This window comes from Amaranthus tricolor, chromosome 9, assembly GCF_026212465.1.
Source record: "Amaranthus tricolor cultivar Red isolate AtriRed21 chromosome 9, ASM2621246v1, whole genome shotgun sequence".
Taxonomy (NCBI): Eukaryota; Viridiplantae; Streptophyta; class Magnoliopsida; order Caryophyllales; family Amaranthaceae; genus Amaranthus; species Amaranthus tricolor.
The window spans coordinates 10,763,697-10,782,053 of record NC_080055.1 but is presented as its reverse complement, the minus strand read 5'-3'; the positions used below and the strand labels follow the sequence as shown (position 1 = coordinate 10,782,053).

Genomic DNA, 18,357 nt, shown 5'->3' with positions numbered 1-18,357 from the left:
GCGGTATATTTGTAAAATTGATGTTAATTGGTTTGATTAGTTAAAAGTATATCTGTTATGGTGATATTTGGTAAAAATTAATTGTTAATTGTCAAGTATTATGAGTGAAAAAGTGGATAAAAACAAAAAAATCAACAAAAAAAGTCAACTTTAGTTGTTTTAGATTTTAGTCTTAAAGTTTCCAGCTAGCTTAAAAGTTATTTATTTAAATACTTCTTAACTGTTTAACTAATTAAAAAATCAATTTATCAAAAGATAATTTTTTTAAACATATCTATAATGTTTAGATTTGGACACTCAAATAGATACTGCATTTGGAAACTTAAATTTGAATCAAAAATATAAACTCCGTTCGCTCAGAGTTAATGTCCTATTTGTTTTTTAGACACTATTTACATAATATTTTTAATTTATAATCTCTAAGTTTAAATATAGTCAAGTGAAATCTTATTTGATTCGTCTTAATTCGTCTCAATGTAAAAATTATTAATATTAATTTTTATAATTTTAAATTATGCATAATTTTTGATCTAGAGATTGAATTAACATATTGTCAAAACAAACAAAAAGCAAATGAACTATATGAGATTTGCCAAATCGTAGTTGAATAAGCTACTTAATATTATAATATAAATGTAGTTTGGAATTTAGACTTCGGATGACACTTCTTAATTTTCTATTGCTGATCGATAGAGTTCCGATTTTGGATTATAATTTAATATTTTAATATAAATAAAATTTCGACTTCGGATGATAGATTATAGTAAATGATGCATCAAATTAAATTATATATTAGTACTATTTATATGAAGTTGGAAATTATCTTTTCTATTAAAAATCAATCGACAATAAAACGTTTTGTTATTACGTTAGACAGGTTGCATAATTATTGACTTTCAAACTTTATTTCGGGGAAATATAAACAAATACCACTTAGCGATTGGTAGAGTTTTTTTGGATTGGAAAGAACAAATTAAAAATGATTTGCATGACCTACACCTCTCTCTGAGGATCATCTGTGAATCTTTCTCAAATTGAAGGACTCTTTAGTTAGAGCAAGTGCCAATAATCTTAATAATGACGTTAACTTTAAACATATAGTCGAACATGCTTTATCTTGTACTTTAGAGAGGGTCGATAAAGATGTGTTGAATATGGGTGGTTTAAGGTTTGGAACGGTTGATGAGAGTTGTTTGATCAAAGCAACAAGAAGAGGAACAAACTGTGAGCAGCTCGACCAGACGCTTGGTCGAGCAAAGAGTGGCTCGACCAGTCGAGCGGGAGTGGCTCGGTCGAGCAACTTGTCGAGCAAGATGTGCAGATCAGGTCAGTAGCTTCTCTGGAAGCTCGCTCGACCGAGCGAGGTAGTGGCTCGGGTCGAGCGGAAGTTCAGAAGGCTACATAGGATTCTGATTTCGTCAGAATGTGAAATGGCTATGCAATTATGTGGTGCATTACTTCTATTGTTTATTGTAATGTTTATTGTCATAGTTAATTGGATGTTAATTGTGGTTTATGGTGATTTATGAGGGAATACTAAGGGTGATGAATGCCTTGCCTATAAATAGGATTCATCACCCATAGTAACATTCACCACAAACACACATATTGTTGAGAGGGCTATTGCATTGTTAGAAACTTGAGAGTGTTCTTACTTTGCTTTAGTATTTGTGATCTTGAGAGGTTGTTCTCAAGATAAGGGAGTTTATTATACTTGTAATTGTTGAATTCATTATAATAAACTACATTTGAGGGGGAGGTATTCAAGATACCTCATAAACACTTGTGTTCTCATTTTGCATTATAATTTTCATTTGTTTTTCTTTGTTAAACCTCTTTGAGGCTTGCGCTTTCAAGTTACATTTTTTTTATGGGTATTCTGAGTTGCATGTTGTTATCTCCCTTTCCTTCCGAAACCCTAATTATAATTTCTTATGATCGGGATACAATGGATAAGATAATGATAATTCATGCACCATTATTTGTATTACTAAAAGGTTTTTAACAGATTAAGATGAATACTACAAGAATTATAAATAAGGATTTGTCTTTATACTATATATAGAGGAATTTCCACTTAGAAAAATAGATATTAGTTCCTTAAAGTGGTTATAAACGACATTAACAAAGATTCTACTAAGATAATTGTCTTGTTCCTTCAGGCCTTCTAATCTTATCAAATGTTCTGTAATATGCATTACTATTAAATCAGTGATGGGTTTAAGATAATATAACTTATATATAATCAAAAAAGTGAGTTATCATAATCCTTAAACAGATTTACCAAGATAATAAATTCAAGAAAAAAAAATAATAAAAACCTAAATTGATGGTTAAAAGTCCTAACACTCTTTATTGGTAACACTAGAGCATTTAAATATGTCTAATATGCATGACCGCACATGGCCCATAAAAATAAGATCCTCATATTGGATGAAAAATTATATTCTCAAGGAATCCATGATGGAACAGGTGATAAAAAGTTGTGATACAAAATAAGAGAGGGGTAAAGATTTTAAAGGTCTTATTTATTTTTGCGATGTCTTTTAATATGAGGTCTTTTATTATATCAAAAGATAAAAAATTTTCCATTTCAAGAAAAATAATTTAGGACAAAATATATATTGTAACAATATTCTAAAATACTTCATACATAAAAAAGTTTACAAACAAATCACTTAAAAAATATAGCTCGGGGTCGGGTCTGAATAGGATCATTTAATATTTTAGGCCCGTTATTTCTAGTGACCCTAGGCGGTCGACTACTGAACTCAAAATCAGCATTGCAAAACAATACAGGCGTTAAATATAAAAAGTACATTTATAATTTTTGATAGAATTCGAATTCGTAATCTGAATTTTAAATACCGTGTCAAGAAACTATTTTAACTAAAAAGATTGAATTGATAAAACTCTAATATATCCAATATTCACTTGTAAACCCATAATTTTGATTACACGCCCAACATATATAATGCTTTCCTAAAAGACAAGATTTTCTTGATCTTCTGGCTTACATGTCCTTAAAGTCTAAAAGAAACATTTAAATATTTAGGCCTTTATTCAACATTTGATGTTGATCACACTCCAAATATTTATGCAAAACAAAGAAAAGGAAAGAGAATCGTATCATTTAGTAAAAATTGACAGATTTGTATTGTGAATTAATTCATATTTTATTTTTGCAGCTACAGAAGCAAGAACCACTTGTTGATATATCATTGTTTTTGTTCTTATTTAACAACCATATAGAATCGAATTTTGTGTCAATTAGAGTATGTATTTATTATTTCTCTCATTAGAACCTAAGTTTAATTTTCGCTACTCCTTCTCCTAATCTTCCCTTCTCTCGCCATATCATGTAACAAAACGAATCATGAATTCTAATGCATGAAATGCTTCAAAACAATGATGGTAAAAGTTTTGTAATATTTTCTCTGTTTCAAATTGTTTGTCAAACTTCGACAAATACTATAAGGTAGTGTTTGGTAACATTAAATTCATTTGGAAATAGATAATTTAATTTTGTTTTTAAAATTTAAGAAATGTAAATGACACTTATATACTTGAAATTCTCAAATTTTGATACTTGATCCAATTGACATTTGTCTTTGGAATTCTAAGTAATTGACCCAATCTCTAGTAAGTCCAACTTCAAGGTTTAATTGTCAAACATATAGGATTTGGACCAATTTAGCATTAGAAAATGAATTTTAAGTTGCCAAATATGTCATTATTTTTTTGTCAAAGTCTAAGAGTAACATTTTATAAACTATAATGTCATTAAGGGCTTACTTATTTGATAGTCGATCACCAACTGTAGAAATGGAAATGAGAATAATAAATTTAAGTTCTTATTCTTAAACATTGCTAGTTTGACGATTTCATCATCATCATTATCCTATCCAGTATATCCCGCTCATAGAAAACATCAACAAAAAATCAGTAGTGGCTTTGTTTTTCCCAATTCTTATATTCCGCTACACTTTTTATTTTATCGCCACCTCTCTGAGTAAATTACTATTTTACCCTTAGATTTTCAAAAAATAATAATATTGCCATTAAAGCTAAAATTTTCTATATATACCACACTCCTACTAAAATTATTCTCACTACAACTAAAAACCAACTTACAAAAGCTAAATTTCGGAGCAAAAATTAAGTTCAATCCGCAAATTATTAATCGAGGTAAGTTTTTTTTAATTTAATTAGTTGCAAAAGAAAAAAAAACTATGAGTCGCCCAGATCTGGGCGGCTGGACCCCGGTTCAGTCGCCTAAAATTAGGCGACTGAACCGGGGTTCAACCGCCCAAATCTGCGCGACTCCTCTTCAATTTTTTTTTAATTTTTCCGTATATTTAGGAATAATTAATTTAAATTTTGAAGTATGTTATTATTGTTGTTAATGTTATTATTATTAATTTTATTATTATTATTGTGATTGTTATTTTTTTATTATTAAATATATGTTAATGTTATTATTATTAATTTTATTATTATTATTGTGATTGTTATTTTTTTTATTATTAAATATATGTTTATGTTTTGTTTTATAAATTATTAGTGTAAATTTGTATGTTGTAATGTGTATTTATTTTTTTTTAGTAAGTTATATATTGTTTTGAAATTATGATATTGAAAAAAAAAAAATTGAAGAGGAGTCGCCCAGATCTGGGCGACTCCTCTCCATTTTTTTTTTCGTATATTTAGGAATAATTAATTTAAATTTTGAAATATGTTATTCTTGTTATTGTGATAGTTAATAATAATTTAATTTATTGAAATTAAAAAAAAAAGGTGATTATTATTATTAATTTTATTTTTTTATTTTTTTAAAAAAGGTGATTATTATTATTAATTTTATTTTTTTTATGTTGGTTGTTAAATTTTGTGTTGTTAAATTATTATTTATGTTTGAATTATTAATTAATTATTTTGTTTTTTAAGGTTTTTATTTCCATTTTTAATTTTTGATTATTATTTTTTTAGAAATATTATTATTTATAATATTGAATGAAACTGTAAAAAATTGTAGAAAATGGCTGGTAATCAAAGAAAAGGAAAGGGTTTTTTTAGGCAATTGTTGAGAGGTAATAGTTCAAGGCCTACCTTACTCAGAGGGGACCCGCATGAGAGGGGGGTCACGGGTTCTGCTAGGAGGGCTAGGCATGAAGAGGCTGCCAGACACAGTGAGGCCCAAAGGTCGAGTACGCTGAACCAAGTGCGTACTCATTTTGATGACCAGGCTGACAGCCTCCAAAGTAGTTGGGGGGTTTATAGTGATGATGATAATGATGCTGATGATGTTCAGTTCCAAGCTCCTGAGTCTCGCCCATTGGACTGGGCTGTTGTTCGCGGCCCCGACGGCAGATTTGCCCGTGGCGGCCCGAGTTCTTCTGCCGCATCTGAGCGCGCAGGACGTAGTTTTGTCGATAATCAGCCGCCACAGGAGAGCAGGCCCTCACAGTCCACTAACACGGACTGGTTAGTGACATCACCCCAGCCCGGGGGGCCGACAGATACGCGACTGATCCCTAGCTATGGCGGGCACATAGCTAAACTTATTTATGACGGCTCCGAGCGTACGCCTCCGATTCTGGATTGCCGTATTAGGAAGAGACCGGTGGAGTCCATCATCGGACTGAGGGATATGTCCGATGCGCTAAACGATGTTCTACCTGCCACTTCCCTTGGCGTACTACCGGTCATTATGCACCAGCACATCGACTGTGCTTTGATATCGGCATTCGTCGAGAGGTGGCAGCCGGATACGAACACCTTCCACATGCCCTGGGGAGAGATGACGATTACGTTGCACGACTTGCAACGCATATTGGGCATTTCTATTGAAGGTTCTCTGCCGGCTGAGCCTTCGGAGGCGGAGTGGGAGGTTGGTATCACCAATCTGTTCGGGGAGCCTCTGTCTGAGCTTCGGCGTAAAGGTGCATTCACCAGCAGATGCATAAGCGTTGCTGAACTGATGTGGCTGTGTCATAGGTCGCAGGCCATGGATACTCAGACGACAGCGTACTACATGGCTGTCATTGGCTCTAAATTGTTGGCGGATAAGACCAAAATTGGCATGCGACCTCACCCGATACTTGCCGTGAACGACGATCAGCAGGACGTGGCCTGGGGTGCAGTGACCTTGGCGTTCTTGTACAGGCAGCTCGGAATGGCATCTAGGGCTGGGTGCAAGACCATTGCTAGATGCCTCACATTGCTCCAGACATGGATCTATGAGTACTTTCCCGCTTTCCGCCCTCATCCTCGCCGAGAAGATGTGCCAAACATGACTAGGGCGGAGATGTGGACACCGAAGAAACCATGTTGTGAGCTGGACAGGTTGAGGGACTGCCGCAAGGTTCTTGACTCATTGACGGAGACTCAGGTATTGTACATTACATTTTGTCATGCATGTGGTTTTTAATTTATAGTATTTTTTTGTGAACTTCGCTTGTATGCAGGTGGAATGGACTCCCTACAATTCTGCTGCTGGTGCGTTGCTGAATGATCACCCACGCACCACCGTAATCGGGGGTATCACGTGCTTTGATGTTGTAAAGGTGTATTTTCCGGAGCGGACATTGCGACAGATTGGGTTCGTGCAGGCTATTCCTCCCATTCCCATTAGACCAGCCAAGGCTCTCCAACCGGCACACGGTACCTACTCCGTGACCTTTCCTTCTTCTGCTGTATATTTGGAGGCATGGAGTAGGTTCCCCTATAGTGCTCGCCTTGTTGAGCAGGGACTTCGTCGGGCTTCTGTTCCTTCAGAGGCTGAATCTAATTACGTTGACTGATTCAGAGTGTGCTCGCACCCGTACATAGCCCCGGACGAAGGGCCTACTTCCGGTCCTGGTCCTTCTCAGAGCAGATCTGAATACGTGAGTTTTATTATCAATTTTTTTTCAGTTTTTTTTAATGAATTATTAACGGACATTATCCTTTTGTGTTTTCAGGACCTGAATGAATGGCCCAGTCGATTCGCTCCAGTGGCAAGACTACCTGCTAAGCTTGCGGATTTGAACCCCCGTCAACGACATGCGTTAGAAATATACCTTAATGATTGTAGAGATTTATTTGAAGAATGGCAAATTTTTAAAGGGCATGACCCTGCATAGTCTGTACTGAAACCATTTTACATTAATTAATGCATTTATTTTCGTCAATGAATGTCATTCGTATACACAGTAGTATAATTATGGATTATATACAATTTTTAATGAATGTCGTGTATAAATTCTATGGAGTATCTAAATTTACAGCATCGTCAGCGGTGTTATTAGTTGGAAGGTTATCGTGGCCCGCGTAGATTATTCCAGAGCATAATCCTCGTAGTGAAATGTGTGTCAAGATGTTTGGTGAAATTGTCAGCTGCTTGTTTCCAACGTTGATGGATCGGCGGGAGAGGGGATGAATCGTCGTTCATTAAAAGTTGAACAAAATGATTTCCATTAACCCAACATATATGTATTACTTTATTTACACTATTCACGCCCGATGCTTTCCTTAACGGAAGAACCAAACAGTTGTATTGCGAATTACCGTCAGCAAAACCATAATAAGCAATGGCAATGTTTAGAAATGTTGCTGCAGAGTACAAAGCCATCGGTGCATCCATCCAGTGCATGAAAGGAGCAGGTCCATTGACGTGTGAACCTATTCTGAATATAGCCTCGTCTAGTGACTCCTGGGATAGATACAAAGTTAGGTATTGCGCTCTGTTCATTTGCATTTCCATACTCATAGCACGTATTAAAAGAGGCCATGCTTCCTCGCCTCCCAGCTCTGTGACGGCAATTGCTCTAAATCCACAGTTTCCATCACCTAACACATCAATCCAGTCGAACAAGTAAGGAGGAAGGATGAATGGGATGTTATTAGGCCATGGAAACTGTAAGAAATCTCGACCTTCTGGATCATCTACAATAAATGTAAATAAAGTTAATATGCGTAAACTGTGATGAATTAATGCAAAAAACGAAAAATAAAGTCACGTACCGGATAAGTTGAAACTGAACTTAATTCCTACTGAAGATTGCGTCTCTCGGCCACTAGATCTGCCACTAGATCTCCCGCGGGAAGAAGATCTAGACCCTCGACCACGAGAAGATGATCTGCTATATTCAAATGAACTTTTTCTCCTTCTCATGGTTTTACTTGTGCTTGGTCTTCCCTTTCTCGGTGGACTTGCGTAAGGCTCAGGTATTTCCGCACCATCTGGGTGTAGTTCATATTCAAGTACCTGAGACATTCGGCGAACAACAGCAGGATCAGATTTGAGGACTTCATCGACCAGAGATTGAAAGTACTCTTTGTCATTGGCGTTCGCGTATCGTACTCCTTCATCGAGTTCGTCTCCTACCTCTGTGTACCTCAAAGTACTCCAGAATTCATGAATGTCATCCAAATACAAAGCACCATGTGATCCGATGGACATACGTAAATAACATGCACACGGCAATCCATGGGTTTGTTGAAGTACACAACCGCATTTGTTAAACACAAAATCACCCAGTTCTAACATGTGGTTATACTCAAGCTGGAGCTGCTCCAAGGCATAGAGAGATACGTGGCGATATAGAGGTCTAAAGAAATGCTGTCGCATCGATCTTGGTACAAAAGTCATGGATTCCTGTAGCGCTTGTCGGATTCTAGCTTGCTGATTTGTAATCTGTGCGTGCGCCCTTTTGAAAAGGGTATCGAATGAGCTATTACCGCTACCAAGGTAATACTTAAAAGACGAGTGTTGGCTTTCAACTTTCAACTCTGCTGGTAGTCTGGTTACCCAAGTGTAAACAATCATTCGTCCACGCACGGACAAATTTCTCTCTAAGTGGAATCCATGTTCCAGTCAAATATCGAACGACCTTTTTGTTCCTAACCGACCACGTACTGACGATCACTTGCCATCTCTGTTCATATTCCCCGATTGTAGAACTTTCAACCAAGGGGTTCCATCTACTTTTCCTGAATACCTGCCCTTGTTGATTTTTCTTGCCCCGCACAACTTGTCCACCATGTTCTCAACGTCGTTGCCAATATGCCAGATGCATAACAAATGCCGCACATCTATATTAAACAAAACATTGAACGTAATTACGACATTATCATTAGATATAACCACAATAATGAATCAACAAAGCCTTTTTACCTGGGAAGACGTCACGAATAGTTGCAGATAAACCTTTGTCTTGATCGGTTACAATGACGCTAGGAGTCTAAGCAGTGCCGAAAATATCTCTCAATCCCTGCAGCACCCACGAATACGACACAATCGCCTCATCTCCCATCAAACAAAACGCAACTAAGAAATTGTGATTGGTTGGCGTCATTCCAATCACTTCACATAGTGGCCACTTTTGTTTGTTCGTTTTGTACGTTGTATCTATCAGCACAACATACGGCCACGTACGTATCATTTGGATAGAGGTAGGATTTGCAATTAATAGTCTGTTCAATTGCCCTTCGTTATCCAAGTCCGTCCAGACTACATAATTAAATTCTGTGGCCATATGAAGACAGTGTTGAAGGGGAGTCCTACCCTCCATCTCTTCTCTCCTTATTGATTGCCTAATATTATATATCTGATTCATACTAGCATAAAAACCAGGAAAATTATCTCTAATAGAATTCATAATAAAGGCCGGTTGCATTCCGGTTGCACTAAGCTGTCGTATGTGCTCCCGAATATCTACATTAATCCTATTTGCCCTTACATGGCCATCTCTGTACACCAAGAACGGGTGGTTATGTTTTCCTTTTTCACCAGGACACACCCTTACCGTCCAAGGTCTTTCTGGTGGTTTACGACTACTTCCTACAATCATAAATTTACACCTGCAACTTCTACTTTTAGAACCAGGTCGGGCAGTATTATCTAGATTATGTACATCACCCCTAATATTACCATAGCAGTGACATCTTAAATAGACACTAACTCTAGAACGTCCTTCTTTCTTTTTATAAGAAGCACGTGTAAATTGAAAACCCATTGTTATTGCTATCGCATCGGCCCAACTACGTAACTCATCTAAGGAGATAAATTCCCTATCCGTAACAAAGCTACCGGAGTAGTCTACGTTGTCTCCAAAGTTTTCAAACTCCTGCAAATTTGAAATATAAATAATATAAATTAAGTACATTAATGACTACAATAATAATAATAATAATAATAATAATGACAACAACAACAACAATAATAATAATAATAATAATAATAATAATAATAATAATAATAATAATAATAATAACAATAATAATAATAATAATAATAATAATAATAATCAAAATAAAAAAAAAAAAATAATAATAATAATAAATAAATAAATAAATAACGATAAGTCAAATTAATAATGACAAGAACAAATAACAATTTTAATAATAATAAAAACATTACGTAAATAAAAAAATTTAAAAAATTTTAAAATAAAATTATCAACAATAAAAATTATGATAATGACAACAACAACAACAATAATAATAATAATAGTACTAACAATAATAATAATAATAATTAAAAAAACATTAATACGTAAATAAAAAAAAATAATATTTAACAGTCGCCCAAAATGAGGCGACTACACCATGGGTCAGTCTCACAAATTTGGGCGACTGGACCTAGGATCAGTCGCCCAGATTTGTGCGACTAAACCATGGTTCAGTCGCCCAATTTTGTGCACTTAAACCATGGTTCAATCGCCAACTTTTGTGCGATTTTTTTTTTTTTTAAATAACATTTCCAACGACAACTTTACGTACCGCATCCGACTCATAGTCACTTTCGTTAGCCAAATTTAACCAATTACGGGTTACAACTTCTTTAACACTTTTTAGAGAGATAGTACCAGTTTTTAGAGAGATAGTACCGTGTTTGAATTCGTACTTCATACGCATCTCAGAATTCGATATAGATAGACAAATCTTACGCATTAAATTTTTAATAGTGTTATTAAGCGTGATTTACATTTATTAATTAACTTTTAAGTCCAGTGGCAATTTTGTAATTTTTTAAACTACAGGGACAAATATGTAATTTTGAAGGGGGTGATGATAAAATGAAAAGGGGTGGCGAAATTTAGTAACTCTTGTTTTTTCTTGACTGATTTGATTAAATGCTAATATTATTGGATTTCAACTTTATGTTTTTGTCTCTCTAATTATTACTCTATATCATCGTTACATTATACTTAATTGATTATTTTATGCAATTTAATATGTTATATGGATCATTAATTTATTATATATTATTAAAAATTTAAAAAAGTTAATATTTGAAAATATACAATCAGGATTTAAATTAGATTTTAGTTGATTATATTTTTTCTTACACATTAATCGTAATATATGAATCACAATATAACAAGTATGCTAAAAGGTATGAAATATTTAATTGAATTTGCAAATTTTTTTATTGACACTATTCAATTTCTTCTTAAAGGTATAAGAAAGGGTTATTATAATTAATTAGGGGGAGAAATTTTAGAAATATGACAAAGTTTTCTCATCTTCCGGAATTCAATGTGAAAGTTACCATATTTCAAAACCCAAATCTCTTCCCTTCCCTCGTCCTTCCTATAAACGGAACAACATTTTCAAGATCGAAATTTTAATTGAAATCGTTTAGAGGAACAGGGTTAAATGAAATGATCGAATTATAAGATTTGTGATAAAAAAATTTAATTAGCTAGTATACTTAGTAACTAATCATAATTATTCATGTTAAAATTTTAATATGTGAATCATAATTTCTTTTTTTGAGTTGATAGCCTTTTCAAGAATAAAATTGAAAAACTTTCAATAATTAGTTTCAATGTCTATAAAAATAAAGAACTTTATATATTTTAAAATCATGATTTTGAAATGTTTCAAGTATGTGTGTGAAAGAGATTAGTGTAGGATGGTGAATAAGAAAATTTAATAATACTTGAAATAAATTGTTAGTTAAATCGTAAAATTGTATTTGATCCTACTCTTTGAAATTTAATTTTAATTAGGATTGTTACAATCCTACCTACGACTAGGATCACTAGTTCGTCTATTTTTTGATCATAAAATTATCGAATCGTATATAAAATCGTGATTTTATAACCATTGGAATAATGTAAAACCTAGCCTATTTCTTAAATGATAACAACTTTGATGTATCCCTGATTTTGCATAGACCATTGACATGCAGATGACAAAGGCACGACCCCATTTACAACCTGACACGATACGACTTACAACTTAACACATCAAGTCTACCAAGCGCCACACTGATATATAGGTTGATAACATTCAACAATTATTGAAAATAATAAAGAAATGTCATGTCGTTAAACTTGTCATTATATTATATATTTTAGAAAATATATTTAAACTAGAAAATATATACTTCTATTGCTTCGTCACACGACATAAAACTAACTTAGTCATGTGTTCATATTGTGTCACAGGTTGTTTTGTTGAACTTAAGCAAGACACAACCTACCGAAAATTTGAACAAAGCAAGCTTTTTCCCTAAAAAAAAAATCTCAAAATACCTCAGAAAAATTTTATCTATTAAAATAAGTGTCTCCGAATTCGGACCTGTGGTAGGAAATTGCCCGTTATTAATAACATCGAACCATTTAAATTTTGTTCACTAATTGCTTATTGTTAGTAACAATTGGTCATTAAACGATAAAACAAAAAATAAATTTACGACTATAATCAATTTTCTCACTTTTACCAATTATTAAATCAATCAATTAAACCGGAACCTTAAATGTTTTTCACCCTTCATAGGCCCATGGCTCGCGCCAACATGGCCCTAGCCATGCAGCAACATGGAATGTGTGTATTCTCGAAAGATTACAATAAACTGTTTTATAAAACAATTTCCAAAATAACCTTTATGAAATTTTTATTTCCACAACAAGCGTGTTCGTATCCGAATCTAAGGTAGAATTTAAAAAGTACTTTGTTCGTTGTTAATAACAACGAATAAAAGGGAGATGATGTCACAATGTTTGAAGGGATAGTTTGTAGACTGTTATGGATAGAGAACAAGCATTGTTTATAATTTTTTTTGTCCTTCCAAATGTTATGATATTGTCTCTCTTTGTTCACTGTTGTTCGTTGTTATTAACAACGAACAAACTTGACCTTAGGCTCGAATACGAATACATGCTTATTTTAAGAATTAAAATTTTCCAAACTTATTTTAGGAAATTATTTTTAAAAAATTTATTTTATTCAATCTTTCCATGTTTACTTAGGAAGTTAGGATACAGCAAAACAATGCATAACTTAATTGCATCTCATCCGGTGCATTAGACAGGTGAAGTATATAACAAGGATTCCACTGCAAATTAAAATGATTTCTCCAATTTCTCGGGAAAAATGTGGACAAACAAAGAAGACCCAATAATTAGGGTTCTACACGATCTCTATACAATGATTATTCATACACTTAATTTCCCACTTCCTATCACAACAAACGCTTTTCCGACGATAGTTTATCCTGAAAATTCGTCTTCTTTGTCAATTCGACGTAGTACGACGCCATATTATTCGACACAAATACCTCCCGCGTTGTTTGCTTGCTTAATTTTGGGGATTTCGCTGTGGTTGATGTTATTTGGATCAGTGATTTTTCTATTAGGCTTTATACTTATGCCATGGATAATTGTATTGGTTTTTATCATCTATTTTGCTGGGTTTCTCTTCAGTTTGTCGGATTTTGGGCGAAATTCTCTCAAATGGGGTTTACCTGCGGAAGACTTTTATGGTTAGAATTTTCTTCTCTTCAATTTAAGTGTTTTTAGAGCTTTTTTAGGGTTAAGGTTTATTAAGTTTGCATTTTATTTATTTATTTATTTTTTTCCTTTCAGTTTTATGATGTTGAAAATTGTTGCTGTTATAAGACTTGACAATGAGTCTATGTAACTTAGGATTGAGGTAGTGTATAGTAAGCTGGATTTTCTTAATGATTAGAAAGCGCTTCTGTTCTAAGTTGGAAATGCATGTTTCAAATTATGGGGTCTGAGTTCTTGAATTTATGTTTGAGGATGTTTAAGGCTATAGTTGAGTTTGTGCATTCCTAGTTATTCCTTTGTGAATTGGATTATCTTTGCTTGTTGTTTGCACAATATTTTGGATTACTTAGCTCAGATGTTGATGATATTTTGGCTTCTTTCTTTTCAGCTTGGACGCGCATGTAAGGATGACCCTGCTTGTCCATCAACTGTAGAGAATTTTGGCTTGCTGTATTGTATTGCTGTATCTTGTCTGCATATTAGTGTTGTAAGATTTTCTTCTCTATGTATAATTGACTGGCTTTTGGATTCTATTCTAGTTGAATGTATAATATGAATGCTCATTATAAAGTATGTTGAAAGCAACTACTTTAGTGTTCTTTCTTCAATACTGGGTCACTGGCAGTAACTTCATGGCTATTGTTGAAGTATTCACCTTGCGCTCATGCTTGATTGGATAAGTGGTATATTTGTATAATCTGGCTGGAATGTGATGATATTGGCTGAATGCGTGTGATGTATTGGAGACAAACAAGGCTCACTTGTACATGCGGGAGTTTTTGTGTTGGTGGATAGTGAATTGCTAAGATTTAAACAAGCTTAGATGAGTGTTCAGCATAAGCCAATAGATGGATTTGATCTAAATGTGGAAGGAAACGTCATAGATCAAGATCATATATCGTACTTTTTATATATTTTAATTGTATGACCTCCTTCATGGTAGTTGTCGAGGGTTACATCTTTCTTTTTGTCTGTAGCTACGTAGCATTTCTAAAACATGCTTCCTTTAAATCAAACTATTTTGAGCCGATTACCAGATTCTCTCATTTTGTTTATAAAGTGTATTTTTTTTAACTTTGGAATTTTTGTTGATTGGTCGTTGAGGTGGCTTTCACATATTTATGTTGTTGACCAAAGTGATTTTTTTTCCAAGTATGTTTGTTTCCGATGGTGTAAAGTTATGTCCATAGGGAAGAAATTTTGAATTAGATTTTAATAATCCTTGTGTTAATGGTCATGATGATGCGGTAAAAGGGGTGATGCTATTGCTGTCACACCAAATATTGCTGAGACCATGAGATAACCATTGATTCGGCTTAAATTGCGGATTTTATCCTTTTACAATTTGGATATTATCAAATCGGTAGATTTAAAACTTTATTTCTCAGCCAATATGATACAATGTGCCGACGGCCTTGTTTTTAACCAGAATAGACAAATGGATTTCTTGATTTCCCTGACATCCATGGAAAATTGTAAAGAAGTAGTTGTGGAATTTTTTGGTGAGTCACATATCTAGCTTTACAGATTGCACATATTAAAAGAGCTAGAAAGTCTGGAACAAACATATGTGATATGAGCATATGAAATCAGAGAATAGAGTAGATATATCATGTTTCAGAATGTCATTCATTCCATTCTCGGGAAGCAGACTTTATTTAGATTTAGGTTTCAGAAATTCTATAAAGTCTTTTTTTGAGTATTACAAATAATGCTGGCATTACTTTAGGTTTAGGTCCATATTCTCTTGCCTTTCTTGCTCATTTGAGCCTTGAGGCTTGAGGTTCAAATGTACAAATGACACTATTTAGTTGTGGTGAAATTCCAATGATTTAGGTCAGACTTTAGAGTGTTTATACTTTATAGTCTAGATCTTTCTTCTTCTCTTTGTAGTATAGTTTGTTTCATTGTGGCGCATTCTGTTTTCTTAAGAATTTTCACCTTGTTTAGAATAGTTCTGTTTGATTGGGTTTTAGGAGTTGCTTGCATTTGGTGCCTTAGACCTACCACCATATAGGGGCAAACCATAATATGAAGTGATGTGGTAAAATTCTCTTTCTAAAGCTTTAATTTCGAGCTGCTGTAAAATTTATGTCGTGACTTGTTAGCTTGTTGCATTCTTTTGAAATCTCCTTTATGGAAACATGTTGAACTTCTCTTTGTATAGAATAATGGTGGGTGGAATTTATTTACAACATATACTCTGGATTACTTTTATTACAACATATACATTAGATTTATTGTTACAAGGACGCAATTGCATACATTCTATCTTCTCAAGCCTAATCTAGGTAGAAGTAGAACCACTTGACATCGGGGTAATGGCATATAGTATACAAAATCCATTGACATGGTCCCATCTTTATTCTAGACAACTGGTTTACCAATTTCATTATAAAACACTCGTTCACCTGCCTTTTGTAGCCACAAAATTCTTCACTTTCTGTGTATGTTTACCAGTACTTGGAGATACAATGAAATATGACACTTCTGGATGAGTAGGACCAAGGTCAACAACAGATGAGCAAACAGAACGGAAAGGATTCTGCATGTGAATCAATATACAAATATTATTATCAGAGATTGTAGGTACTAAAAATCTTAAGTTGTGTCTTGTTCATGCACTATGATGATAAATAATGGTAAGAGCAAGAAGTGTATCGTATGGATCAAAGATTGGGATTTTACCTGGTAACTGTAATTCTATTCCAGGAGATAAAACTATGCTGAATGCAAAGATCAGTAGCCCTGCAAGTAGTAGTCCCATTTGTTCTGTAACTTTGAATTTCTCAGGAACCTCTGGTTGATGGTTTAGATTATAGAGATTGGATAACTGAGATCGGATAATTGCAATATAATGAATTTGATTAATTGAATTTCTCAGGAATCTCTGGTTGATGGTTTAACTTGTTCTATTTAGGTTTTTCATGTGTTATATATATAGTTTGTTATGTTTTGTATACTTCTACCTAACATCTAATTGAATAAGTCAAACATAATTCTCCATATTGAGTTTTGACCATTTTTGACTTTGACTTTTCAACTTAAGTAGCGTGTTGAGAATCTGCTTTGAAATTGTTCTTGTTCAGGGTTTTTTATAAATTTGTTTGGTCATCCTTATATTTTAGAAAATTTCGAGTGTACCCGATTAAAACCTGATAATTTAAGACAGTCTCTCTAGGCTAGGATCCCAAAAATGCTTTCTACTTTATTACAATAGCTATTTTCCAAACCAAACAAAAAATAACTAAATCTAAAAATTAATCAGTACCCATAATTGTAGCATTGCAACAATATTGGAACAGATAGATTATATTTGTCTTTTTTGTTCTGTTTTATTGTTTAGATCTTGTGAAATATCGCTTTTGTGAAATATCCCTTTTCATATATCAAATAATCTTAGAAGATTACATCTTAATAGATATGAATATAACAACAAAACAAATCAAAATGAGTTAAAAAACAGAAAAACATGAAACTCTTAGCAACGGAGCTAGGCCTATTTCGTGTAGATATGGACGCCTATGGCGATAAGGAAAATGGTAATGAGGCAAAAGTAGATGACTGTGTGAATCAGTATTGACATCCCACTCGTCTGCATGTTTCCGAACTCCACCACTCTGCTCTTGCCGGGCAGCTGAAACAGCAGTCCTGGTGTCAACAGAATGAACAGAACCAACGCCATCACTACAGGCCCCCAATCTGCCATCTTGCCTTATCTTGCACTCTGTTTGCCTTGTTTCTTTAGATGGCTTATTGGTTAATGTAATGATGTTGATTGATTTATTGCGATGTTTTGGAGGTGAACAGGGCTCCATTTATATAGAAGTATGCAGGAGTTTATCGGATAGTAAGGCAATGAGATGCATAGTTCATAGAGAAAGAGACAGACAAGTACATCATAGTGGTCAGACAAAGGAGGGAGGTGACCCAAATGTGGAAGGAAACGTCACAGGATAGAAACAATGGGAACTTCATTGAGATTGGATTGAGAATCTATTCTTCCTTCATGGCTGATGATATCTTGTGGAAGGTTAACCTTCCTGCTTTTGCTTTTGTCTGAAGTTAGCATTTCTGATACGTGCTTTTTACTTGTCACCTTATTTCCATTGGATAGAGTATATTATACTTGATATAAACATAGATTTTAATCAAAGTATTATAATAACCTCTATGAACATGGGTGGATCTAAAACAAAATCAAATTATGCTGATAATATTAAAAAAAGTAAATGGATAAGTATTATTTCTAGACAATGGAAGTTCTAAAGATGTTCAACATGTTTGATCGCACAGAACCCTTAAAAATTGGAGGATTCGATATAGATTACGTAGTATATGTTAAGTGTTTAGAGATACAAAGTTGCTAGAAAAATATGATAATTATTAAAATTGCATTGGATCTTCAAAGAATTTGTCAATTTTTACTCTGCCCCTAAAAAAACGCTTAATGAGGCTTAAACTCAGGTTAATGATGTCGCATAGAAAAACTTCTATCAACTTAATCAATACATGTATTAGTATCTTTGAAGATTTAGGTGTACTTAGTTTAATACTTGTCACCTTATTGTCG

General features: G+C 33.9%; 2 protein-coding genes and 1 long non-coding RNA gene across 3 annotated transcripts; 1 reads left to right on the top strand and 2 right to left on the bottom strand.

The window, feature by feature from the left end:
- The first annotated feature begins 13,272 nt into the window (after positions 1-13,272).
- LOC130823161 (uncharacterized) lies at positions 13,273-14,392 on the top strand. Its single transcript, XM_057687785.1, has 2 exons — positions 13,273-13,756; positions 14,173-14,392. Exons 1-2 carry the CDS (start codon positions 13,369-13,371, stop codon positions 14,187-14,189), a joined length of 405 nt encoding a protein of 134 aa, XP_057543768.1. The 5' UTR covers positions 13,273-13,368; the 3' UTR covers positions 14,190-14,392.
- LOC130823165 (uncharacterized) lies at positions 14,247-17,061 on the bottom strand. Its single transcript, XR_009046580.1, has 2 exons — positions 16,473-17,061; positions 14,247-16,329 (listed from the first exon to the last, which is right to left on the bottom strand). It is a non-coding gene; the product is annotated as an uncharacterized LOC130823165 (long non-coding RNA).
- Positions 17,062-17,088: 27 nt separating this feature from the next.
- LOC130823163 (uncharacterized) lies at positions 17,089-17,870 on the bottom strand. Its single transcript, XM_057687787.1, has one exon. The coding sequence runs from the start codon at positions 17,491-17,493 to the stop codon at positions 17,284-17,286; it is 210 nt and encodes a 69-aa protein (XP_057543770.1). The 5' UTR covers positions 17,494-17,870; the 3' UTR covers positions 17,089-17,283.
- Between the last annotated feature and the right edge of the window lie 487 nt (positions 17,871-18,357).